This window comes from Asterias rubens, chromosome 7 (genome assembly GCF_902459465.1).
Source record: "Asterias rubens chromosome 7, eAstRub1.3, whole genome shotgun sequence".
In the NCBI taxonomy this organism is placed as follows: domain Eukaryota; kingdom Metazoa; phylum Echinodermata; class Asteroidea; order Forcipulatida; family Asteriidae; genus Asterias; species Asterias rubens.
Window position 1 is genome coordinate 21,191,146 of NC_047068.1, and position 23,379 is coordinate 21,214,524.

General features: G+C 38.4%; 1 protein-coding gene across 1 annotated transcript in view; it reads left to right on the top strand.

Annotated features, from left to right (window-relative positions):
• The first annotated feature begins 486 nt into the window (after positions 1 to 486).
• The window catches only part of LOC117292525 (poly(A)-specific ribonuclease PARN-like), a 28,669-nt gene continuing 5,776 nt past the window's right edge, over positions 487 to 23,379 (top strand). The window contains exons 1-17 of the mRNA XM_033774601.1: positions 487 to 577; positions 2,292 to 2,437; positions 3,282 to 3,349; positions 5,138 to 5,219; positions 5,988 to 6,048; positions 6,657 to 6,834; positions 8,175 to 8,240; positions 8,658 to 8,696; positions 9,315 to 9,360; positions 11,016 to 11,096; positions 11,619 to 11,753; positions 13,373 to 13,459; positions 14,552 to 14,627; positions 15,597 to 15,777; positions 17,137 to 17,192; positions 18,379 to 18,540; positions 22,263 to 22,539. Of these exons, the coding sequence (XP_033630492.1) occupies positions 559 to 577; positions 2,292 to 2,437; positions 3,282 to 3,349; positions 5,138 to 5,219; positions 5,988 to 6,048; positions 6,657 to 6,834; positions 8,175 to 8,240; positions 8,658 to 8,696; positions 9,315 to 9,360; positions 11,016 to 11,096; positions 11,619 to 11,753; positions 13,373 to 13,459; positions 14,552 to 14,627; positions 15,597 to 15,777; positions 17,137 to 17,192; positions 18,379 to 18,540; positions 22,263 to 22,539 (1,760 nt within the window). The 5' untranslated portion in view covers positions 487 to 558. The remainder of the gene's footprint in view (positions 578 to 2,291; positions 2,438 to 3,281; positions 3,350 to 5,137; positions 5,220 to 5,987; positions 6,049 to 6,656; positions 6,835 to 8,174; positions 8,241 to 8,657; positions 8,697 to 9,314; positions 9,361 to 11,015; positions 11,097 to 11,618; positions 11,754 to 13,372; positions 13,460 to 14,551; positions 14,628 to 15,596; positions 15,778 to 17,136; positions 17,193 to 18,378; positions 18,541 to 22,262; positions 22,540 to 23,379) is intronic.

Here is a 23,379-nt window from a genome sequence, read left to right on the forward strand (position 1 = left end):
TAATTGCTTCCGTTGCTATAATACGAGTGTTGACATATCACTGTCGTTATGGGCTTTGGGTACCAACATGTAGGCATATCGAATAGGCCATGGGTTCAATATCAATGCAGCGTGACTGTCAAATAAAAATGTCACTGAAAAACACTATTATGATATTTCATCGAAAATCTGGCAATGCTGACGTTCCTGAACCCATGGGCGAACTGCAATTAAGACTGTTGCCACAAGTGACACTATTTTGAGAGTCAACATTCTATTCAATTAATCTCAAATACGGAAAATCGTCAAACCTACCATATTGTATGAGACAAATGGATGTAGGCCCACCCTTAGTTTGTGGAGGCGGGTGGAAAGATGATCATGGAAGTAACAACTGTGGTTCAATCAACATGGCACCAACAGGCCACCGTAGGCTTCCGTTGTGTACATATTGCGTACAAAACGTGCAGTTCATGTTTATTTATTTAACGAGTAGTAAACATCAAGTCGAGTCTACTGCATGCAGGAGAAACATCTCTCCCCATAAAATTTGAAGGCGTCAACTCTTGCCCTGCAGCAATGGAAGTAACCAAAAAGAGTAAGTTCTTGTTCAAAAGTACAATCATCACTTTGTGTGGATTTATATATTCACGTCAAACGTACTGCAAGTCTGCCCTGGCAGCTAACGTTGCTGGCGCGAAAATCAAACAGGTCAAGCAAGGGAAAATCCATTTCATTCGTCATTTCAATCGAAGTTGACAACATTTGCTTTCCAAGTCCATGCACGCACGTGCTTTGTTGACTCAAATAACAAAACAGTGACACTGACACAGACGTGTATTGTAAATAAGAAACACTTATGTACGAATAATACTTTTAAGGCTCAATGAGTTATTAATTAATACTTATTTAATCATGTCAACAATCGGAATTTTCTTTTTTCGTATGTAAATAAATCCATAGCTTCAGTTCTTTGTCATTGGGTAAAGCCAAAAAGAGGGTATTTCCGACAGTGGCTGGAGTGAGATGGGGGCGGGCGGGGCTTTCTAAGTTTGAATTCCTAAACCCTCAGGCCTGATACTTCACGGAGGCAACGAAGGCGATTGCCTCCGTGTCCCCTGGTCATTGCCTTGGTGCCCTTGAAATGCTCACAGTACAAATTTGCAATTTCATCATAGGGTGCCCTTTACCAAGAAGAAAATGCCTTGGTGCCCTTGCCCTTTCAAAAACGAAGCATACAGGCCTGAACCCTCATATAAAAAAAGATCTTTGTACTTCTACAACAAGCATTTTCCCCACTGCAAACGGTTTTATTATTTTTGGGTCCTGGGATTTTGTTCATCCAATTCCCAGCAGGAAACATTAATAAAAAAAATTGTGGTAAAAAAAAAAAATAATAATGAAGCTACTCTGTTCATGATGTTAAGAAATTATTGGAAAAGTTTCCGTATGGCGCCACCACTTTTTCATTCGATGTGAAATAATATAGGAACTTATTTACATGATTGAAATATCCCTTTTTGTAAAAATAAGTGAACAAGTGGTGGCGCCATACGGAAAGTTATCCAAATTATTAATTTAAATCCTTCCTTTTCCATTACACTTTTGTAGCACTAAAGGCAAGGGTCTTTTTCTGTAAATTCAAGTGTTAGGTGATAGGCCATACAATACATATCATTTCAAAATAGTATCCTTAAACAGTCTCACCCTAAGCAACTAAAAACAGTAAGTGTGGTGTGGTCGAACGGATCGGGCACGGAACTCAAGCTCTGGTGTTTCTGTTCAGCAGAGTGTGTATTCTAGTCCCGGTCATGACACTTGTGTCCCTCCTGAGCATAATTGCTTCTCTCCAACCAGGGTCCCAGGGCAGGGGTAAATATACATAGGTACCTGCAATGGCAGAGTGGTTCTTGTGTCTGATTTTCCTTAGTACCATAGTACTAAGTGCATTGTTGCACACAGGCTGTATACTTCCTGGGTACTTCTATAAATTCAAGGGTGAAGTACTCGGAAAAGTTTCCGTATGGCGCCACCACTTTTTCATTCGATAAGAAAATACAGTACCTAATTAACCTCAATGAGATATCCCTGTTTGTAAGAATGAGGGAACAAGTGGTGGCGCTATACGGAAAGTTATCCAAGTACTCCCCGGGGTGCTGACGTGATTTAAGGAATTATTTAAATGGCCCAGTGACCAGTAGTAATAATGTTGGAAGCGCTTTGAGATGCACTTCGGCATGTTCGGGTGTGTCTTAGCACTACATATAACAAACCATTATTATTATTATTACTATTAATATATTTATCCACAGATTTCAAGGAGGTATTGAAGAAACTTCCTAGCATTCTTAACGGTGCTTCGTTTATTGCCATTGATGGGGAGTTCACAGGATTGCATCATGAAGTCAGACCCTCTCCTTATGATACACCTGAAGAGAGATATGACAAACTCAGAAAGGTAAGTCCTAAGGGTTCTTCTCATCCAGCCAGGGCCCTTTCTTAAACCTCGGCCTCGGGCTTTGACCGGCTCCAGGCACTGTCTGTTTTTCCACCGCGTGCTTAATACATACTGCTCCAAAAATGTACAGTTTGAAGATAAATGGCCCTAAATATTTTGTTGTATGTTCCTTTGCATCAGTTTTGTTTAGCAGAGTGGGTTCGTTTGAGTCCCGGTCGTGACACTTACAGTGTCCTTTTAAAAGTACGACACTTTTTGCTGCATCCTTCAGATTGGATGTAAAGCAGTTAATCCAACGATGTGTTGGGTAATGCACCTAAAATAGACCAAGGGTGCACTTAAGGGGTTTGTCCTGGTGTTCCTGGTTTGATTGGCTGCATATTGTGCCACATCACCTTGTAAACCACTACATGGTGCTTTATGTTAAGGAATTGGTCTGATATGTACTTCAAAAACATAGCTCCACAGTACTGTGCAGGAAAACATTGAACCTTAAAGAGCCTTGAGTGTCACTAAGTGAGGACACATTGTGACAGCTCCATCACTGGACCAGTGCCGGAGCCGGCTGTCCACCCTGCGGCTCCGTTAAGCCACCAGTTTTTCTTTTACTTGCACTACAGTAGCAGCCCACCTGCATCTGTATAAATACACCTTATTTCACGTATTTCCGTGATTTTTGTTACCGACATGTTCCCGCGGCCTGCTTACTTTTGCACTTCATAGTACGATATTACTCACATGTGAGGCTTACTCGTATAGGAAGAAGAAGGACATTGTTTGAGCACTATTATTACTGTTATAATTATTCTGTCTTTGTGCTTTCTTGCTCCTCAACAATATCCAGGGCTCAATGGATTTCTTGCTGATGCAGTTTGGTATGTGTGTCTTCAAGTATGAGAAGCAAAAGTCAAGGTAATCCCCTCATATTCTTGAATATTTAAAGAAGAAAAAATAGTATTCAATACAAGTGACAATGAGAGAATGTAAACTTCATGCTCCTTCGCTTGCTTATACGCATGAAAAAATAGTTTTACTCTATCTCCCGACATCAATTTGATTCCCTAAGTATGTAATATTCAAAGCACGGGTTGCGGCTGCCTTGACCGCTTAAACATTGACTCGAAAAAGATCAACTTGGTGTCTATGGTCTGTTGCTGCTCGTTTCTGCTTCTTTCTGAGCTCTATTTCTTTCTTGGATGCCTCCTCTGCTGCTGCAACCTTCTTTCTGTCGTCTGAGGAAAGGCTGGTTTTCTCACCTTGCTCGAGATGTTGGATGGTTATCCAACCGGATTTGCTTGTGTTTGTGATTTGAATTGTTTGCTTTGTTAGTGTGAACAAATCTTCCATTTCTTGGTTGATAGCTTTTTGCTTATCATCTTTCTGTAGGATCGCTACTTTGAAATTTTTCCAACTGTCCGCAGAAAGAAAAATGTGCTACAATATATGTTTCCTTGTTTTGTCAGTTGTTGTGCCTCTAACGCGTTCTGAAGCTCTTTGAATCTTACATCGTCCTCGTTTTTTGTTGCGTTTGTGATCAGCTGGCACTTTTGGTCAAAATAATGCTGAAACTTGTTGAATAACAACAAGTCAGTTTTAACCCAAGTGGGCTCATCTGTATGAGACATCGGCAATGGCAACTAGGCAGCTGTTTCCAAGCTGCTGCATTCTTGCAGCCAATGCCCAGACCTGTGACCTGAAAGTGCAGTTAGCATTATGTCGACCTCCCATCGAACAAAACTCGATGCGCGCAACTTCAGTGGATGATTTCCCTTGTATGGAGTGACTAATAGTTACAAGTGATTAGCACATTTTACATAACCAAATCAATGCGCTTTACATTAGTGCTAGTAATTGGGTCAGTCTCAGCTCCCTGTGTAGTACAGCCCCAGGCTGCTGTGGCTCTCCAGTGGCTTTTTCATACACAATATCAACCTGTACCCTCGCAGGTACCCATTTATACCCCTGGGTGAAGAGAAGAAATTATAGTAAAGTATTTTGCTCTAGGACACAAGTGTCATGACCGGGATGCGACACACTTCGATGACCTAACCACTAGAACTTGAATTTGATGCTCTCAACCACTTGGCCATGAAACCAACAAGTCACCTAAAATCTGCACTCATCGTGTAACACTAAAGGCCCGGTCCCACTGCAGCGATAACGATAACGATAACGATAACACGCAAAGAAAACAATTCAATAGTTGAATGAGCGTGTGCGTATTATGCGTGGAGCAATTCGACCAATAGAATGCGTTTTCTTTCATCTTTATCGTTATCGTTTTCGTTATCGCTGCAGTGGGACTTTGCCTTTACAGACAATTGACTTCCAAAAATGGCACAATAATTGTAGTATTGGAGTCATTTGAAATTGCTCAATTGCATTGAATTTTAATAAATGTTGTCATTTTAGAATTGCAGAACATGTACAATGTACTCCAAAACCACTTTTCAAAATAAATAATTCAGTGTGTAGAATAGAAGACATTGTTTTCTTGAAAAGATAAACAGTGAAATTGTTCGCCATATTTGTTGAGATGATTTAATCATTGTTTTCCCTTCTTTAAGATCTGTGCCATTGTAAAACACAATAGCATCTGAAGTTGTATCTGAAGACTATACTTGATTACCTAGATGTAATTGGATAATATTTCTTTCATTTTATCATTTATTAATTTTTCATTTCTTATTTAATCCGTAGGTATGTTGTTCATCCATTCAACTTTTACGTGTTCCCGCACCCGGTGAGCAATAGAAAGCCAGATCACAGGTTTCTATGCCAGGTATGATGAAACACTTGTGAAGTGTAATGAGGGTCGATGAAGGAGTTTCCAATTTCATTAAAAGTGATAATAAGTCAGACAGCAATAAGTATGGCAAAAGTAAACAAATGCGCCGTCTTTTTGATCACGTGAAGGCGTTCTCAAAAGTATTTTTATTACTTCTGGGGGTATACGCAATTCGTCCTGCACAGTTTTAATAGGCAATCTGTCCCTTTTGTTGTGCCGTAGTTTTAAGTTGCTTTAGAGGTGGGTTGTCCGTGATGGATTAGATGTCTGTGATGGTTATGCGTTCCAGTCTTTAACAATTGTTTTGGGTATGAATAAATATACCCCCGAAGTGATTGAGAGCGCACTCGCGCGGTCAAAAATATTGGGCATCCAGGGTAATGTTGCCAGAGTAATGGATACGAACCTAACACCCCCACCAAATTACAAGCCAGTTTGAAGGGGCATGTTGTTCCTTTTATTTTGGCTTCTGACTGGCACCCTCCAAAAAAAGCTATTGGCAAAATAGGCAGGCCGCCAACATAGTGCTAGATAGTTCAGTTGGTAAATGCACCTGCACGTTAATTTAGAGGTTATTGGTTCAAATCCCGCTCTAGCAAATTTTTCTTTGCTCAATCCCAAATACTTTTATTTTGAATAGAGTAGTTTTAAAGTATTTTTCTCAGAGGGCTGACCTATTTATCATTCTAGTGCTCAACAAATTCCAAACACTTGAAATCGTCTGTTCTATTATTCTCTTTTCCATCTACTTTTTCTTTAAAGAGCTCAAGCATTGACTTCCTGACGTCTTTCAACTTTGATTTCAACAAAGTTTTTAGAGATGGTAAGTTATCTTACTTATTGTTTATTTTGTTACACACTGGGACTGTGACTGAAAAAACAAAAAATTCAAAATTGTAGGCCTATTAAATACCAAACAGTGAGTGGCAAGAATGAATAAGTGACCAGCACCTCTACAACAAAATTGTCAACGAATTCTCCGCCCTTCAGATTTAAGAAGATTAAATTGTCTGGGTATTTTTGGCATTTGGCATTATACAATGTACAAGCTGCTTCTCTGCATGGTTATAGATGTAGAGCAATCTTTTTTGACAACAAGCACAAATGTGCAGGGGGGTTAAGTTTGGCTGAGTGGTTTCGTTCTTTGCCTTTCATCTTTGTGGACCCTGGTTCAAATCACACCCTCAGACTGGACCATGCATGCGGATTGGATTTTCAGCCTGGCGGACCGATTTCATGGCTCTGTTTAACGCCAAATTCTGCGCTTACTATTACCATTTTTCGCTTCTGTGCAAGCGCCGAAGCACAGAATGTCTAGTAACGTAGAGTATGCATGCGCACAAGGGCATCATGCAATTGCTTTGTGTGCATTGGGTTATTTCGAAGGCTGCATTTGTTTTGATGTCTTATTGTCTTTATTTATCATTCTAGGAATTCCTTATCTTACTCACGCCGAGAAGGAATCCATGAAAGAACACGTCCGTGAGAAGCACGTCCTCTTTGAGCAACAAGCCATGAATTCGGAGCAGAGCCCAGGATTCATATCTCCAATGGCAAAGAAGCCCGTTGAGATCCCTGCTGAGCAGAAAGACTTTATCGATGCTGTCTGGTGAGAAATAAAACAATAGATTATTACATATTTCTCTCGGTTTCGAAAAAGAAGTTATTTTCTCAATTAAATATTTGAATGGTTTTGAGACCTAAAAATTTGATTTTGTGCGACAAGGGTGTTTTTTTTTCCGTTATTCTCTCGACAACCAATTGAGTTCAAATTTTCACTGGTTTGTTATTTTGTGCATATGTGTCCAGTGTCTTTAAGACATATTTCTCTCAAAGCAACCCAGCCTGTTTTTTGCAAGGGTTTTCTTAATGTTGGTTTAACCCATTACAACGATGTGTGTTAGCACTACAGTAAGGCATATTATTCGGGTGGAATTCGAACCCATGACCTTTGCAATATACCTGTGATTTTGTTCACAGAGCTGGGGTAGGTACTGATAATACATGGGGGGGGGTTACAGTGCTAACGCACATCAGTGTAGTTGGGTTAAATTCTTTATCCCTGATGAAAATTTCCATCTATTAAATGTTTTCTTGCTACCTGTTTGATTTATCTCCTTGTTTGTAGTTTGTCTGTCTATGCTGTCTTCTACAAGCCTTGGCTTAATGTGACAAGCCTCATACTCTATTTATTTTGGTTTACATGGACTAACTATTTTCCCTCCATCCTCTGTGCTCATTATTTTGCTTATCTATAGATCTAATATTTTGTATACATTATCTTGAGAAGAGCAGTAAAATAAATGTTGACTTGAATTGAACAGATGAACAGGGCTCCAATTTGACACTGAACCGCAGGCCCGAAGCTTAGCGATTATAGCCTTGGGCTAGCAAACTGGTGACCTGACAAGTCATGACAGTCTTGTGTTTTTCAGTTGAATAATAATAACTCACTGTGTAATATCTTTAACAGCAAGACATAAATGTAGGTGTCTAATACCAAGGAACACTTTCATGTCTCTGTTTACTGTAACGACAAGAAATGGTGCTTACCAAAACAGGAAAATCCGCAGTTAACATATTTATTAGCGGGTGCGTTCTTCATGTTACTACAACTAGCTCAGAAATAAGGCACTTACATGTAGGCCTACTTAATGCAGGGCTTGATTTCATAAAGCCTGTAAGCATAACAACATGCTGAGCACAGACAAATCTTGCTTTAAAACAGAAACTGGTTACCTTGCCAACATCCAATAAAGTGCACATTGTTGCTAAGTACTCATCTTTTGCTAAGCAAAGAAATTTGCTAATTAGTATTTTCTGCTTGACGGCTTAATGGAATGTAGCCCTGATAAGTTTAGTTCTTTACATACATTCACTCCTAATTGACTAAAAAGAAAAGCCTGGTGTTTTGAAGATAACTGTTATTTTATGTGATTTCTTTTACAGTAAGAAAGTTGATGACTTTGTAAATAACTCTGAGGAGGCAACTTTGAAACTAGAGCCATGCACAGGGTGAGTTTACATTACATGCTGGCCTTGAATTTCGTTAGTGACAGGGCAAAGCAGATTTCTTTGAGGGAATTTTTTTTTCAACGCAATGCTGATTTACAAATGTATTATGCCAAATTATCAAGAAAGATATACTAAAAGTCAGCTAAATAAAGTTTCTACTTGCTAAGCAAACATCATAAAGCTGTCATGTTTTTTTCATCAAGAAAATAGTGACAGTATAGTGGGTGCCAACCGCCTCTCTGGCCGCAGCATTCACAAATCAACACAACAGAAATTTGAATCTCTGGATGTTAAAAGAGATGACTTTTACTGATTACTAATTGATGGGGACACTTCAGAGGAATTTGGAGGGCATGAATAAAGTTGTTTGTATTTTTTAATTTAATTTGGTTTTCTGTATTGTCCGCTTACATTCAGATTCCAGAGGAAGTTAACATTCCAGTCAGTGAAGGCAAGGTGAGTTCCTAACAGCACATTAAATTCACCCTACAAACACATTCCATAAACCAGGGATGAGAAATTTTATCTGAATTCAGACATTTTTATGTCTGCCTTTTGAAAATCAGAAAAGCACCCAAACCAGCACAAAAACACAACTGGTGTTTATTATAAAGCAGTACCTTTGTCCTAGTTCATTGTTCAATATCCAAGTTTACAATGATTGGAAAGAACAGGTTTCAGGACCCAATTTCATGGCTCTGCTTACCGCCGAATTGCTAGCTCTGTAAGTGAAGAATTCCTAGTAATTTGGAGTACAATGTATCTACACGCACAAGCACAAATTTCCTGCTAACCAGTTAAATATGCTTGACGTAAGCACGGAATTCCCTGCTTCCTTTAGCGCCGATTCTTTCCATTGTTGATAAGTAAACATTGGGTTACTACTATGCAATCTTTTGAAAATTATGAAAATCTTAAAAAAACTAAAACACCTACAGCAAGAAATTTTTTTGTGTATAAAATCAGGACATCTGATTGTTTTTGTCCAACCCAAAATTAATTCCATCCCTGCAATTTAGTGACACTGTGAATATTGATGTTATTGTTGCTGTTTTTGTTTTTTTGTATTTATAGGCATGCATCTGGTTTAATGTTGACTACCAAAGCCGGTGAAAACAAGGTAGGCTAGGTCCTTGTCACCTGAGGCAAATTTTGCAGCAACCAACTGTAGTGCATGCTACAGGATCGCTTTGCTAGAAAATGAGTAACTTTAAACCCAAGAATAATATGTGAATATTCAAGTGTGAATGCCCTTTCTTCTTAAATATTGCCTGGAACTGGTTGCCTGTAAGTTGCCTCTTGTGACAAGGCCCTGTCACTTGACCACGATAATTGTGTAAACCAAACTCGCAATACATAAACGCTTCTTAAGCTTATTTGATTGCCATTACAATTTATTGAACTGTCATTATTTACTACTTTGCAAAAAAGCATACCCCAGAAAAATGTATATCGTTTGAATGAGTACACAAATCTCTTTCATGTGATATTTATTTTGCCAATCTCCCCCCTCCCCACTCATGTGTTATTTTGTTTATTGATAAGGGCTGGAGTACATGTATCTCCATTCGCCCTTACTAATATATTTCATTCCAGTCAATATATACAATTTACTGTATAGTATGGACGGTATTAATATTTTTGTATGTGATATTGATATTTTGAATGTGTTGATATTTGTGTATATTGAATTTCAAATATATTGATATTTTTGAATGTGTTGAATTGATATTTTTGCATATTGAATTTTGAATGCATTGATACTTTAATGTGGTGACACTTTTGAATTTTGAATTTTGATTGTAATGATGTATGTGCTGATATATGTGCTGATATTTTGTGTATTGTATTTTGAATGCATTGATAGTGATACTTTAATGTGCTAACACTTTTGAATTTTGAATTCTGAATGTATTGATATTGTGCTGATATTGTATTTTGAATGCATTGATATTTATATGTGTTGATTTTTTTTGGATGAGGAATTTCAGTTAAAATTCAATTGTCTTCAATATTGATATCATTGTTGACCATATTTTCTATTGTGATAACTGTTATTTACAACCAAAATCTATATTATATATTGTATTATCTGAATGCATATTGATAATGTTTCATCTACAGGGGTCCTGAACAGGACCAGGATTGACTTCAGTGTCTTGTTTTTGTACAATTTTATGCGCTTTGATTTTGTGACATTTGTATGTACTGTTTAATTCTCAAAAATTGTTCTTTTTCTCCAACAAGAGTATGGAATGAACGCATTATTGAACTGAACTGAATTAAATGTCTCCAGACATTGCAAGGGGTAGATTAAATGTAGCTGTAGAGTTAGGGTAGTAGTTGACTCGAGCTTTACCAATGCCTGTGAGGGTTTTTATTAATAAATTAAATATAACAAATAATTTTAGTTTAAAACGGGGTTGGGGGACGTTTGGTCCTAGAAATGTCTCCCATCACTACTCAGGCTTATTTTGTTACCTTCATGTTAATTCATTCATTCATTCATGTTTCTGATATAACTATTTGCGTGGTTATTCTACCAGGCCTAGAATTACTATTAATTACCAGGCCTAGAATTACACGGACGCCATGCCCTCTGTTGCCCTTGTCTTGGCCTTGGTGCCCCTACAATAGATTCCCATAGACTTTAAGATTTTACAATGAAATTGTCCTTTGCTAAATAAAAATAGTCTTGGCCCTAAAAAAATGTACGTAGTATTTTCGTGAATCACTCATGCTCTTTACAATTTACCAAGTTTCATTTATCGATAGGGCGACCGATACATCGAAGTTGCCAAGGCAACAGACGAAGACAAGAGAAACATGTTGAAGAAAAAGTTAGAGTCAGATTTGGTAAGATTCATTTTTTAACTTCAAAGGGTGTGCATTTTTAAATTTGTTCATCACAGAAATATGCTCAGCAAAGACTGATTTTGCAGAGACGGGTTACCGTACACGAATAGATGTAATGTACACTGTTTGTGACTGGTCCTCTGCAAACCATTACTTGTATGTGATGATTTGTGCTGTCTGCTTGTTCCTTTTTTCTGTGATCAACGTTTACACATAATGCAGTTCTGTAACTTAAAATCATACCTGAGCCCAATTTCATGGCTCTGCTTCTAGCTGAACCCTTCGCTTACGATCACCACTATCTGCTTATTGTGCAGGCGCCAACTTTTGCGCTAGTTGTGTAAGTAAAGAATGTCTAGTAAAAAATTCCTTGCTAACCATGAAATACGCTTGACGTAAGTGTGGAATTCCCTGCCTATGTAAGCGCTGATTCTTTGTTTCTGAAGCAGAGCCATGAATTGGGCCTTAATGTTTTGTGACCAACGTAATAGTTTGTGTTTATGCTTTGACCCTTGACCTCAGGATGACGTGGAAGATGCCGCAGGCTTTTCAAAGGTCATTGACCTTATCAGCAGCACTGGTAAACCGGTGGTTGGTCATAACATCATGTTAGATGTCATGCACGTCTTACATCAGTTCAGCTGTCAACTGCCAGAGGTAACAACTATTTTCCAATTCTCTTAAGCAGTCTTTCTTCTCATTATTACCAACAAAATGTTGTATTGGGACATCACACTTTCATTTGCGATTAAAGATACTGGACACTATTGGTAATTGTCAAAGAACAGTCTTCCCACTTGCTGTATCTCAACATATGCATAAAATATCAAACCTGTGCAAATATTTTAGAGCTCAATTGGTCATCGAAGTTGCGAGATAATAATGAAAGAAAAAACACCCTTGTCACACAGAGTTGTGTGCTTTCAGATGCTTGATTTCGAGACCTCAAGTTCTAAATCTGATCAATCAAATTCGTGGAAAATTACTTCTTTCTCATAAACTATGTTACCTCAGAGGGAGCCATTTATCACAATTTTTTTATACTACCAACCTCTCCCCATTACCTGGTTACCAAGTAAGGTTTTATGCTAATAATTATTTTGAGTAATTACCAATAGTATCCACTGCCTTTAAGAGCATCGAATCCAAGTTCTGGTGCTACATGTAAGTCACCGGAGTATGGGTTAGAAACCCGGTCGTGACACTTGGTCCTTGAGCAAGATACTTAAATATAATTGATTCTGTTCACCTAGGGGGAAAACTGGGTACCTGCGAGGGTAGAGGTTGATATTGTGTATGAAATCGCCAAGGCAGCTCGGGCTGTAAAATAACAATAATGGGCATTTATAATGCGCCGGTATCCATCTAAAGATGCTGGGTATACTCCCCAGGGAGCTGAGAAACATTAAAGGGATGTCAATGGCCCTATGACCAGGGCACTAATGTAAAGTGCATTGATACGGTTATTGTGAAATGCGCTATATAAGAATTTATCTTCAAGTACGCGCTAATCCTCCAATCAGATTGGAGTGGTGATCAAACCTATATTGCACGGCTAATATCACTACCATGCGTATTGTGTGTTCTATGTCACGCGCCAAGTTTGCTTGAAGATAAATACGTTATCACATGCGCGCTTGTGGAAATACGGAAAATATAGCGCGTCTGCGTCCCATATCCAACTCGGCCTTTGGCCTCTAAGATATGGGATGCAGACGCGCTATATTTTTCCGTATCCCCTCGCGCTTGTGTGATAACTTATATTGTTTTTAAGATTGAGTTGCAGTATTAAGATCTATCTTGGCTTTTTGTGAAATGGAGCCCAAGGCTTGAAAGATCAGCAGCATTTTGCTTGTAAAATGCTTGTATATCTGAGGACCATGTGAAATTACAAGCTCATTACCAATGAAAACAATGTGTCTTTTTATCCCACAGCACCAAGTACTTTTGTTCCTTATTAGAGTTGATTTTACATACCTGGGATAGATAAAGTGTAGTACAAACCTAACTCCCTTTGATTGTGTTATTGCTGCTATCAATTGTCTGTTACAAAGTATGTTTAGGAGTGCTGTGGTTTCTTTACATTCCTATGGCAACTGTGCCGGTCTGTAATTCACAAATGTACAAAGCTTGTAAAGGCTTTTTGTCCTGCCTTTCCCTGTAACTTTCTCAGATTGATTTTTTTCCTTTTTTTTTCTCGAAATAATAAAGAAACAATTTTAATTATCCAAAGGTTTTTCATTCCATACTATTATGTGTTTGAATTCTTTTCTCAGACATTAAGTGAATTCAAGGAGCTGGTCTCTTGTGTCTTTCCTAAACTTCTTGACACCAAGGTCATGGCTGGAACACAACCATTTAAGGTAGGTGAATGTTGAGTCTGCAATTTCTACATCAAATTAAATCTATTACTGTTATTCAGAAAACACGCTGCCTCTTGGGGTACTTGGTTCCGGAACAATTTAAGGTAGGGTCTTAGAATTCTGACTAAATTGTTTTTGTAAATTTAACAATACCTGTTTGATTTGAATGTGTAGAAAAATTAAGTGCCGATATGTTTAAATAAGGGAATAAAAGGATAGCAACCAGGTCTTAATCGGTAGTTTAAGAACGAGTCACTACTCTTTTATTCCCATTCATAAATGCCATTTTGGTTAATAGGCATGATAAAGTAGGAAACTCTGTATCAACTTCTCTGTTTTCTGACGTCTGAGCTCGGTACGTGTGGTGCATTTTTATTAGACAGTTTTTGGATACGCATTCATGCGCGTAGTAATGCATCCTCATATCCATAGGTTAATGGCTTGGCGAGATCATATCAACCCGGGGGAACAAGGTTGTGTCTTACCTTTTGTCTTTCCTAGGGATAGCATGAATTACTTTGCTTCATTCACCTTTTTCTATTTGTTACACATGTTGCCATATTTCACCTGTTTTTAATTAAATGCCCACATGTAGTTGATTTTGATGAATCTGTACACATAGGCTTCATGTATGCAATTCAAATTTACCAAAATGGATTGAATGCACATTAAATCAGGCCTGGACTAATACAAAGGCTACAGAGGCATTGAGCTCTGTTGCCCCTGGTCTTGGCCTTGGTGCCCCTTCAAAAGTTTCTAGGTCATTGCCCTATCAAATATGAAATTCCAGGGCTGTTAAATTTGATTGAAATGATTGTTGTTTACCAATGAAGTTTGAGTATACAATTTATAGATTAAAAGGTCTTTCCCAGTAATTTGTGGTTACTCGTTAAGTGATGTTTGAAGCTTTGTATGGCCTGGTAATATTGAACTAATTATAATTAGCAAAACAACTATGTGAACATCCATGTATCTCTTTTGGGATGAGTGTTAGCTCTGAAAAGAGCCAATGTTGTTTCGATTTTTTCGATTAGAATACTCTGCATACCCTTAGGAGTTACTTAATTGTTTGTTTTAAAATTGTATTTGTAGGATCAAATCCCATTTACCGGCCTGTGTGAACTTGAGCGAACCCTTAAATGTGCGCCATTCACCCAGCCTGAATGTGGTAAGAACAAACCCTTCACTTTTCTTAATATACTACACAACATTTATCAGATTCAAAACTCTTTTGAAAGCTCATTTATTTGTGTAATTTTGCATCTTTTACCATTACAACCTGTGATTCCATAAACATGTTTGCATCTTCCATAAGCCAGGAGTGTCTTTTGGCATCAATGTCAAATTACAGTTGTTTACTTCTGTTATTCATAAATTCATTCTCAGATCCTCTAAGTAATTTCAGTATGTTCATCTAATTGATGATTGTCAAACAGAGAACTTCATAATATTCTTTGTCATTATTGGCTGTTCCAATATCAGAGGAATACAATTCTATAAAAATTCTGCCATCAATCTGAACTGTTTTCGTTTGATGTCTTTTGAAAAAAAAACAATACAAAAGTTATTGGCCATTCCCATATCCGAAACAACAATTATACACCAATGTGTACTTGGTACTTTCCCGAGCTCTGCAAAAAAACAACCCACAGGCATATTACTCGGGTGTGATTCGAACCCACGACCTTTGCAATTCGTGAGCAGTGTCTTACCAACTAGACCACTTAAATTGCCCGAGACAACACTCATCAATTCAATTTTTTTCAATTCAACGAACATTTATTTCCACAAAGGGTAATCACTTAATAAGAAAACAAAACAATAGATACAATAAAACTAATACGTGTAGGCATTACCCAGGAAGCCGAAGCTTATAAACGGAATGCCTTAAATCGATGTACATGTATAGATGGGTTGCAATACGCATCATTGACCACCATTTTTGATGTACACGTTAAAAGTGCACGCGTGTTCACGCTGCGTTTGACTCTCGTGCACTTTCACGAGTAAAATACAGCGGTCAATGACGCGTATTGCAACCCATCTACATGTATATGTTGGTAAAACCAAAAATGAATATTCTTTATTTCCGATGTCCATTAAACATGTATTAAATTGTTCTTCTGGTGTTTGTCAGTTACCGCACCTGGCTACCCTACCTACAGCTCGGAGACTGATAAATCACATGAAGCTGGATACGATGCGTTCATCACAGGAACGTGCTTTGCTACCATGGCTAACTACCTGGGTACATTCCTGGACCCACCCAGGGGTAGAGTGACGCCAACGTGTAACCTTATCGAGCCGTTTCATAACAAGTGAGTGGGATTTAAAACTTAATTAGTTATTGGTTATTAGTTAAAATTGAGTATAGTAAATAATAATATTAGTGGCTTCTTATAAAGCACGCGTATCCGTCAATCAGTGATGCTCAAGGCGCTTTAATACAGTATTTTTCTTTGAATTATGAGACCTACTCCTTTTACATTAGGTGGGGTTTGTGGTACATGTAACACCATGTGTAAATCTCTTTTGAGTAGTGTTGGTTCTGTGAAGAATGGGTGGTTGACAACTCAACATTTCGATCAGTATACTCTGATCGTCTTCAGGAGAATGCTGGACTCTGTTGCTAGCAGTACTGCCTTGGAGATGAACCATCGAGCCAAGCCCAACCCCCAGTTAATCTCCCAGGCAGTACTTTGGAAGCATCTAGCAACATAGATCAGGATTCTCCTGAAGATGAACCGCAGCATACCTATTGAAACATTGGGTTGTCAACCACTGATTCTTTTCAGAACCAACACTACTCAAAAGAGATATGGTCATGGTGCTACTGCAAACCTCACCTTGTAGCCCATTACCAGGAGATGTTTTTAGCCCTGTTTTGGGGCGTACAACAAAAATGAAAGTTGTTTTCAATTTCATAAAGCTAGTAGCTAAGCACAACAAAATTGTGCTTACCAGAATACATGTTACCAGCCGGATGTCATTCACCCAATCACTCACTGGGTTGCCCACAGGCGGGCTTGTGTATAGCTTTTCCAAGAAATTGTGCCTTGCGTAAAGAAGTTGGCAAGTTCCTCTGTTGATTCTACACCGGTGTCCTTTTGCAGCACCCCGATGTAAGACATTTTTGATCTTCCTCGTCTCCTGTGTCCATGAGTTGGTTTCCAGAGAATGACTTTGTCACGAGTACAATTTTAGACTGGTCCCAATTTGTTTTTCTGCTTAAAGGCGCTGGACAGTATTGTTAATTACTCAAACTAATTGTTTGCATGAAAACTTCCTTGGTAATGAGTAAGGGAGAGCTGTTGATAGTATTAAACATTGTGAGAAATGGCTCCCTCTGAAGTAACATATTTTTGGAGAAAGAAAAGATTTCTCACTGAAATTATTGAATTGATTTCGGGGCCTCAGCTGAAAGCACACAACTTGTGCGACAAAGATATTTTTTTCTTCCATTATTATCTCACAACTTCGATGGCCAATTGAGTTCAAATTTGCAGGATTGTTGTTTTATGCATATGTTAAGTTACAACAAGTGAGAGGAATGGTCTTTGACAATTACCAAAGGTGTCCAGTGTTTTTAAGCAGCTCTATGAATTTGGGTACTGATTAGGAAAAAACTACGATCTAATCACCACCATGATCTGTTTTCTTTTTCATTTTCTACCTAGAATGAGTTTGTTCCGGGTTCAGGATCTCCCATATATCAACCTAACTGGCCCTGACTGTAAGTACAACAGTCTGTGTTTTAAATATAATTGGCTGGATATTCTTTCTAATTTAGTCTGACTTCCGATTTATTTGCCCTTGAGAAAAATCAGATTAAATAGCCTGAAAAGTCTATTAAATCCATTAGCCGCTTTCGGCACAGAAAAAAAAAAAAAGTTCACAGATTTACAAATAACTTACAGGGTTTACAGAAGGTAATGGTGAAAGACTTCTCTTGAAAAATTATTCAATTAAATGCTTTACTTTTCGAGAAAACATTAAAACAATTATCAATTCTTGTTGTCGAGAATTACGTATTTATTTTAAACACATGTCATGACACGGCGAAACGTGCGGAAACAAGGGTGGGTTTTCCCCGTTATTTTCTCCGACTCCGATGACCGATTGAGCCTAAATTTTCACAGGTTTGTTATTTTTGAAATCAGTTGTGATACACGAAGTGTGGGCCTTTGGACAATACTGTTAACCGAATGTGTCCAATGGCTTTAAAGCCTACAGCATGTGAACATAGGATGTCATGGCTGAGTGGTTTAGAGCATCAAATTCAAGTTCTGGTTGGTAAGTCATCTGAGTGTGGGTTCGAATCTCGGTCATGACACTTGTGTCCTTGAGCAAGATACTTTACTATGATTGCTTCTCTTCACCCAGGGGTATAAATGGGTACCTGCAAGGGTAGAGGTTGATATTGTGTATGCAAAGCCTTCCGAGTGCCACGGCAGCTCGGACTGTATACTCCCTTAGAAGCTGATAAAGATTACTATTGGCCCATTGACCGGGGCACTACTAATGCAAAGCGCATAGATACGTTATTGTAAAATTACGCTTTAAAGACACTGGACACGTTTGGTAATTGTCAAAGACAAGTCTTCCCACTTGGTGTATCTCAACATATAAATAAGATAACAAACCTGTGAAAGTTTGAGCTCAATTGGTCGTCGAAGTTGCGCGAAATTATTGAAAGAAAAAATCAACCTTGTCGCACGAAGTTGGGATCTTTCTTTTGCGGGGCTGTGATAACAATACAATAAAAAGTTTACAATAATGGTATGAAGAAAAAAAAATTAAAACTCTGAGATAAAAATTTCCTTTTGCACATGACAAATACATCCTGGAAAAAAAGAATTGTGCATGTTGAAGTTACATTTGCTTTGATTGATACAATGTCTTGGTGTTTGCTTTCTCAGTGACTCCATCAAGAGACCACGTTTTCCACATAACATTCCCATCAGAATGGCGTACGCATGACATTCAGAATCTCTTTGCACCATTCAGCACTGTGTTTATCAACTGGATTGACAACTCATCAGCTTTTGTGTGTCTGAACAACAGGGATGAATCCAAACTGAGTGAGTAGGAAGACCAGCCACAATCAAACTTGCTATCATGCTGTTTACATCTTTGTCCTCACCCCTGTCTGCAATAATAAATACTGACAGTGATGATGCTTCAGGGGGGAAAGAAAGGCATCCACCCCTCCCCCCTCATGACAAAATTGCCCCTTCCTGGTTTTCCCGGTTCCCAGTTTTCCCCTTCCTTATTTGCCCCTTCCCAGTTTGCCCATTGCCAATTTTCCCCTTCCCAGCTTTTCCCTTCCCAGTGCCCATTCTCAATTCTCCCATTCAAGCTTCTCCCTTCTATTCGCTCATTCCCAGTTTGCCAATTGCCAATTCTCCCCTTCGCAGCTTTAAGTTCCCCATCCCAGTTTTCCCCTTCCCTATTTGCCCCTTCCCAGTTTGCCCATTGCCAGTTCTCCAATTCCCATCTATTCCCTTCCCAGTTTGCCCATTCTCAATTCTCCCTTCCCAGCTTCCCCCTTTCCTATTTTGCCCCTTCCCAGTTTGCCCATTGCCAATTCTCCCCATCCCAGCTTTAAGTTCCCCATCCCAGTTTTCCCCTTCCCTATTTGCCCCTTCCCAGTTTGCCCATTGCCAGTTCTCCAATTCCCATCTATTCCCTTCCCAGTTTGCCCATTCTCAATTCTCCCTTCCCAGCTTCCCCCTTTCCTATTTTGCCCCTTGAAAAGAAATGTTTCTCAAAATGCTTTATATTACTAGAAGCTCACTATAGGCTTCTAACCATTAGTTTTAAGAGTGATAAAAGAATAGTACCTTCCCTTCAACACATTCATTTTAAAGATGGTACCTCATTACTTTTGTAAGTGAATTTTAATCCTTGTAGTTTTTTAGAAATGTACATAAATGAAGTTCACCTTCATTTAAATTCAACTTAAAGGCACTGGACACTATTGGTAACTACTCAAAATAATTGTTAGTATAACATCGTACTTGGTAACAAGCAATGGAGAGCTGTTGATAGCAAGTTTTTGAGAAAGAGGTAATTTCTCACTCAAATATTAAAACACTCAGGCCTGGAGGCTTTTATTGGGCATCTGAAAGCACACTAACTTTTGCCACAATGTTTTTTTCTTTCATTATTTTCGTGCAACTTTGATAAGCAATTGAATCCAAATTTTCACAGGTTTGTAATTTTTGCATGTTGAGATACACCAAGTGTGAATACTGGTCTTTGACAATTATCAAAGGTGTCCTGCAGTCGATTTCTCGAGTTAGGACGAGTAACCCGTCCTAACTTAAGATGGGTTCAATTCATCCCAACGTCTTCGGATACGGATTGAACTCGTCCTAAGTCCTAAGATTAATCCTAAGTTAGGAAGAGTTTGGTGAAATCGAAGGCAGTGCATCTAATTCAAAAGAGATGTGCACATGGGATACTGAAGAACATTCTATTATACCCTTTCCTTGTTAATTTTTTTAATTTTAATTCACTTTATCATCCGGAAATTGAAATAAGATCATAGGTATTTCTCAGGATGACCATTGACAGCAGTACAGACTTTGCACCAAGTATCAAGATATTAGGATATACAATTCACAATCGTTATCTAATTCGGTCCTTTTCTATTCCTCTATTGAAAGCTGATTAGACAATAGTCCAAAAATTCCCCTTCTGAATCCCTTTTTTTTTTCTTCCTGGAAACTCTTTGGAGTCGAGCACAAGATAACGATCTGGTGATTCTATACATGTGCACAAACATAGTGTACTTGACTTTTGTCGCTCGATAATTAATGGTATCATGCAAACCTTAATATGTATTTTTGTGGGGAAACACCCCTTGTGAAAACCTAGTGCTGACTTCATTACTGAACTAATAGTTACGCTGTTTTTTCTGGTCACTTTATACCACTATCTACATACATGTAGTTTAAAAACTGAGAACACAGACCTAACCTGTGTCAAACTACACTTACATTTTTAAGGTTTCCTTCACAAAAAAACCCACATACAATTCTCCTAGTTGTACAGCAGGGGTTTTAAATAAGGGAATCAATGTGTGTTGAAGAGGTTTTCAACTAGTGGTTTAAACCCGCCGAGGCCTGGTTCTTGATAATTTTACCGAGATGAAGTCAAGGTAAATTATCAAGAACCAGGCCTTGGCGGGTTTAAACCACTAGTTGAAAACCTATTCAACACACTTTGATTCCCTTTCATTAATACCTTTTCAGCTATGAAATGGTAAGGCCCTTGGGTAAACAACTCCTTATAAAGAGATTGCTGTGCGCGCCGCGCGTATTGCGCGATGTGACTCAACTGTCCCAACCATTGCTCTCGACCAATAGGAATGAAGAAACTGTCCTATAAGCACAGTTGCAAGTCGCATGTCACGCCCATGTTCCAACACTTTTACTGCTCAATATCAAAGGTTTAAACACCCCCCACATGACGTGCTTTTCACCAATAGGAATAGCGAAACTGTCTCAAAGGTATTTATGAATACAAGATAGACTGCAAGTAGAAAACTTGTTTCAACTCGGCATGTTTGAGCCAAACATCAACTAACTTGGTCCAGAAGGCCCCACAGCATTGACAAAAACCTGAGGAGAGAACCCTGAACTTTATGTTTATAAAGTAAAGTGTTTTTTGAGTGCCAATGAATTTGCCATGGATTTCATTCATTAATCAAGCTACTATCCCTGGGCCCAGTTTTATAAAGCTGTTTCAAGCATAAAATATTGCTTGACAAATTTCTTTGCTAAGCATAGTTGAGTGGGGTACCAGTCACATCATGGTAAACTTACCATTATTTTGGCTGGTAACCTGTTTCAGATAAGCAATACTTTTCTGTGTTTAACAAGTTTTTGTCCTTACAGTCTCTATGTTGAGCCTTGTTCTCAACACATTGTCTCGATTCGTTTACGTGCTGAAAGTTGCACATGTTCTGATAGTAACCAAACAATTTGTACTGTACCTTCTCCGCAGACTATTTGTGCAGCTTATATTTACATACACAAGTCACCGCTGAACAAACATGGAAGTTGGGATTCCCCTGTCTGTTCCCAATCCCATTGTCATATGTAAAGCCAAGTGGCATGCACCTGCTAATTTGCATATTGGCATTTTTTCTTACTTGGCGTCTTGCCAAGTAGGCATATAGTTCATCTTGTATTGTAGAAGGTATTTGTTAAATGGAATGTTTTCATTTTTGTAATCATTTTCAAAATAAATGGTAATAAGAATCTTTGGTTAGAAGTCTGCAGCTGCTTTCGATAGTATAAAGCATTTTGAGTAAGATTTCACTTGGAGTGGGGTGGTTATGTAAAAATAATATTTGTACTTTTTACACTATATTGCCTTTTAATATATTGGTTGTCGATATTATTAGATGTACTTTAACCCTTTCACCTCCTGCTGCTGGTCATTTTGTTTGCTTACATGTATATACCAATATTAAATGTTATACCAATATTTGAATAAATCAGTTTTTATCCCCAAAATTTTGAATCTGGGAGCAGTAACATTTCTCCATGTTTTCAGATTATTGTACAGAAAAAACCCAAGAATTATTATTATTATTATTAAACAGACAGCTTGTTTCAATATCTAAGATATTAAACACTGAGGTATTGTTATTTAATTGTAAAACATAGGTATGATCAAAAGTTTACTGGCCGACACTAAAACTGCTGGTCTTGGAACTGCGGTCAAGTGTAGAAATTAGAGCTCTTACAAGTAAAGTAATGGTATTATTGGGTTTTTTTTCTTCCACCAGTTATGAAAAACATTGAACAAGGTCCTGACCACAGAGTGCAAACCTACAAAGACTACCGAAGATCACTGCACAATGCAACACCTGATTCATCACCGATGGTAGCTGCACAGCCAAGCACGAGCGATACTGGAGTAGTCACACCCAGCGAGGCAGCCCCGTTTCGGACACCGCGGGGGTTAAAGCGAACACACGACTCATCAGAGGTCAGAGGTCATGACCCTGAGGTCGCTGAACTCACAGCAGCTGCAGCAAAGAAACAAAAGTCCATGGATCCAAAGTGAGTTTATTTGGGAGTCTCTTGGAGCTCCATGTTGTCTCATAAACAGTTTATTATACTTACACATTAGTTGTTTAAAACAAGGAATGTTGTGGAAGTTTTTAATGTATAATTGGTCTTACATAATTGGTCCTACATTTCAAACTTAGCTCTGCGTACCATGTGGAAAAACCGAGATGCCCTTTGGTGTGATAAAGTGATATAGAAACAATCCATCCACCATCTCCCATTCCCTTCCCCCACTCCACGTCCAAACATCTCCCCATCTCACAAACCCCTCCCCATGTCTGAGTCCAATCCCCATCCTCCAATTCAATTTCCTTCTCTTTTCTCATGGATCAGGTGCCCACACTGTCCTTACTTCCCAACCTCAAATTATCCAGGCCGCTAAAACTCTGAAGCGCTCTCCTCAAAATCTATATCAGTCGATTTCACATGGACTAATAGTTCTTCTTGTTTGTAAAGTTCATTGGGACATGCATAATGCTCCATCACAGCATTGTTATACACGGAATGGACACTATTGGCAATTACTAAAAATAATTGTTAGCATAAAAACTAACTTGATAACGACCAATGAAGAGCTGTTGATTGTATAAAACATTGTGAGAAACGGCTCCCTTTGATGAAGTAAAGTAATTTCCCATTAAAATATTTGAATTGAACTCGACACCTCAGCTGAGGTCTCGAATTCAAGTATCTGAAAGCACACAACTTGTGCGACAAGGGTGTTTTTTCTTCCATTATTCTCTCGCAACTTCGATGACCAATTGAGCTAAAATTTTCACTGGTTTGTTAATATTGTATGCATATGTTGTGATACACCAAGTGCAATTACTG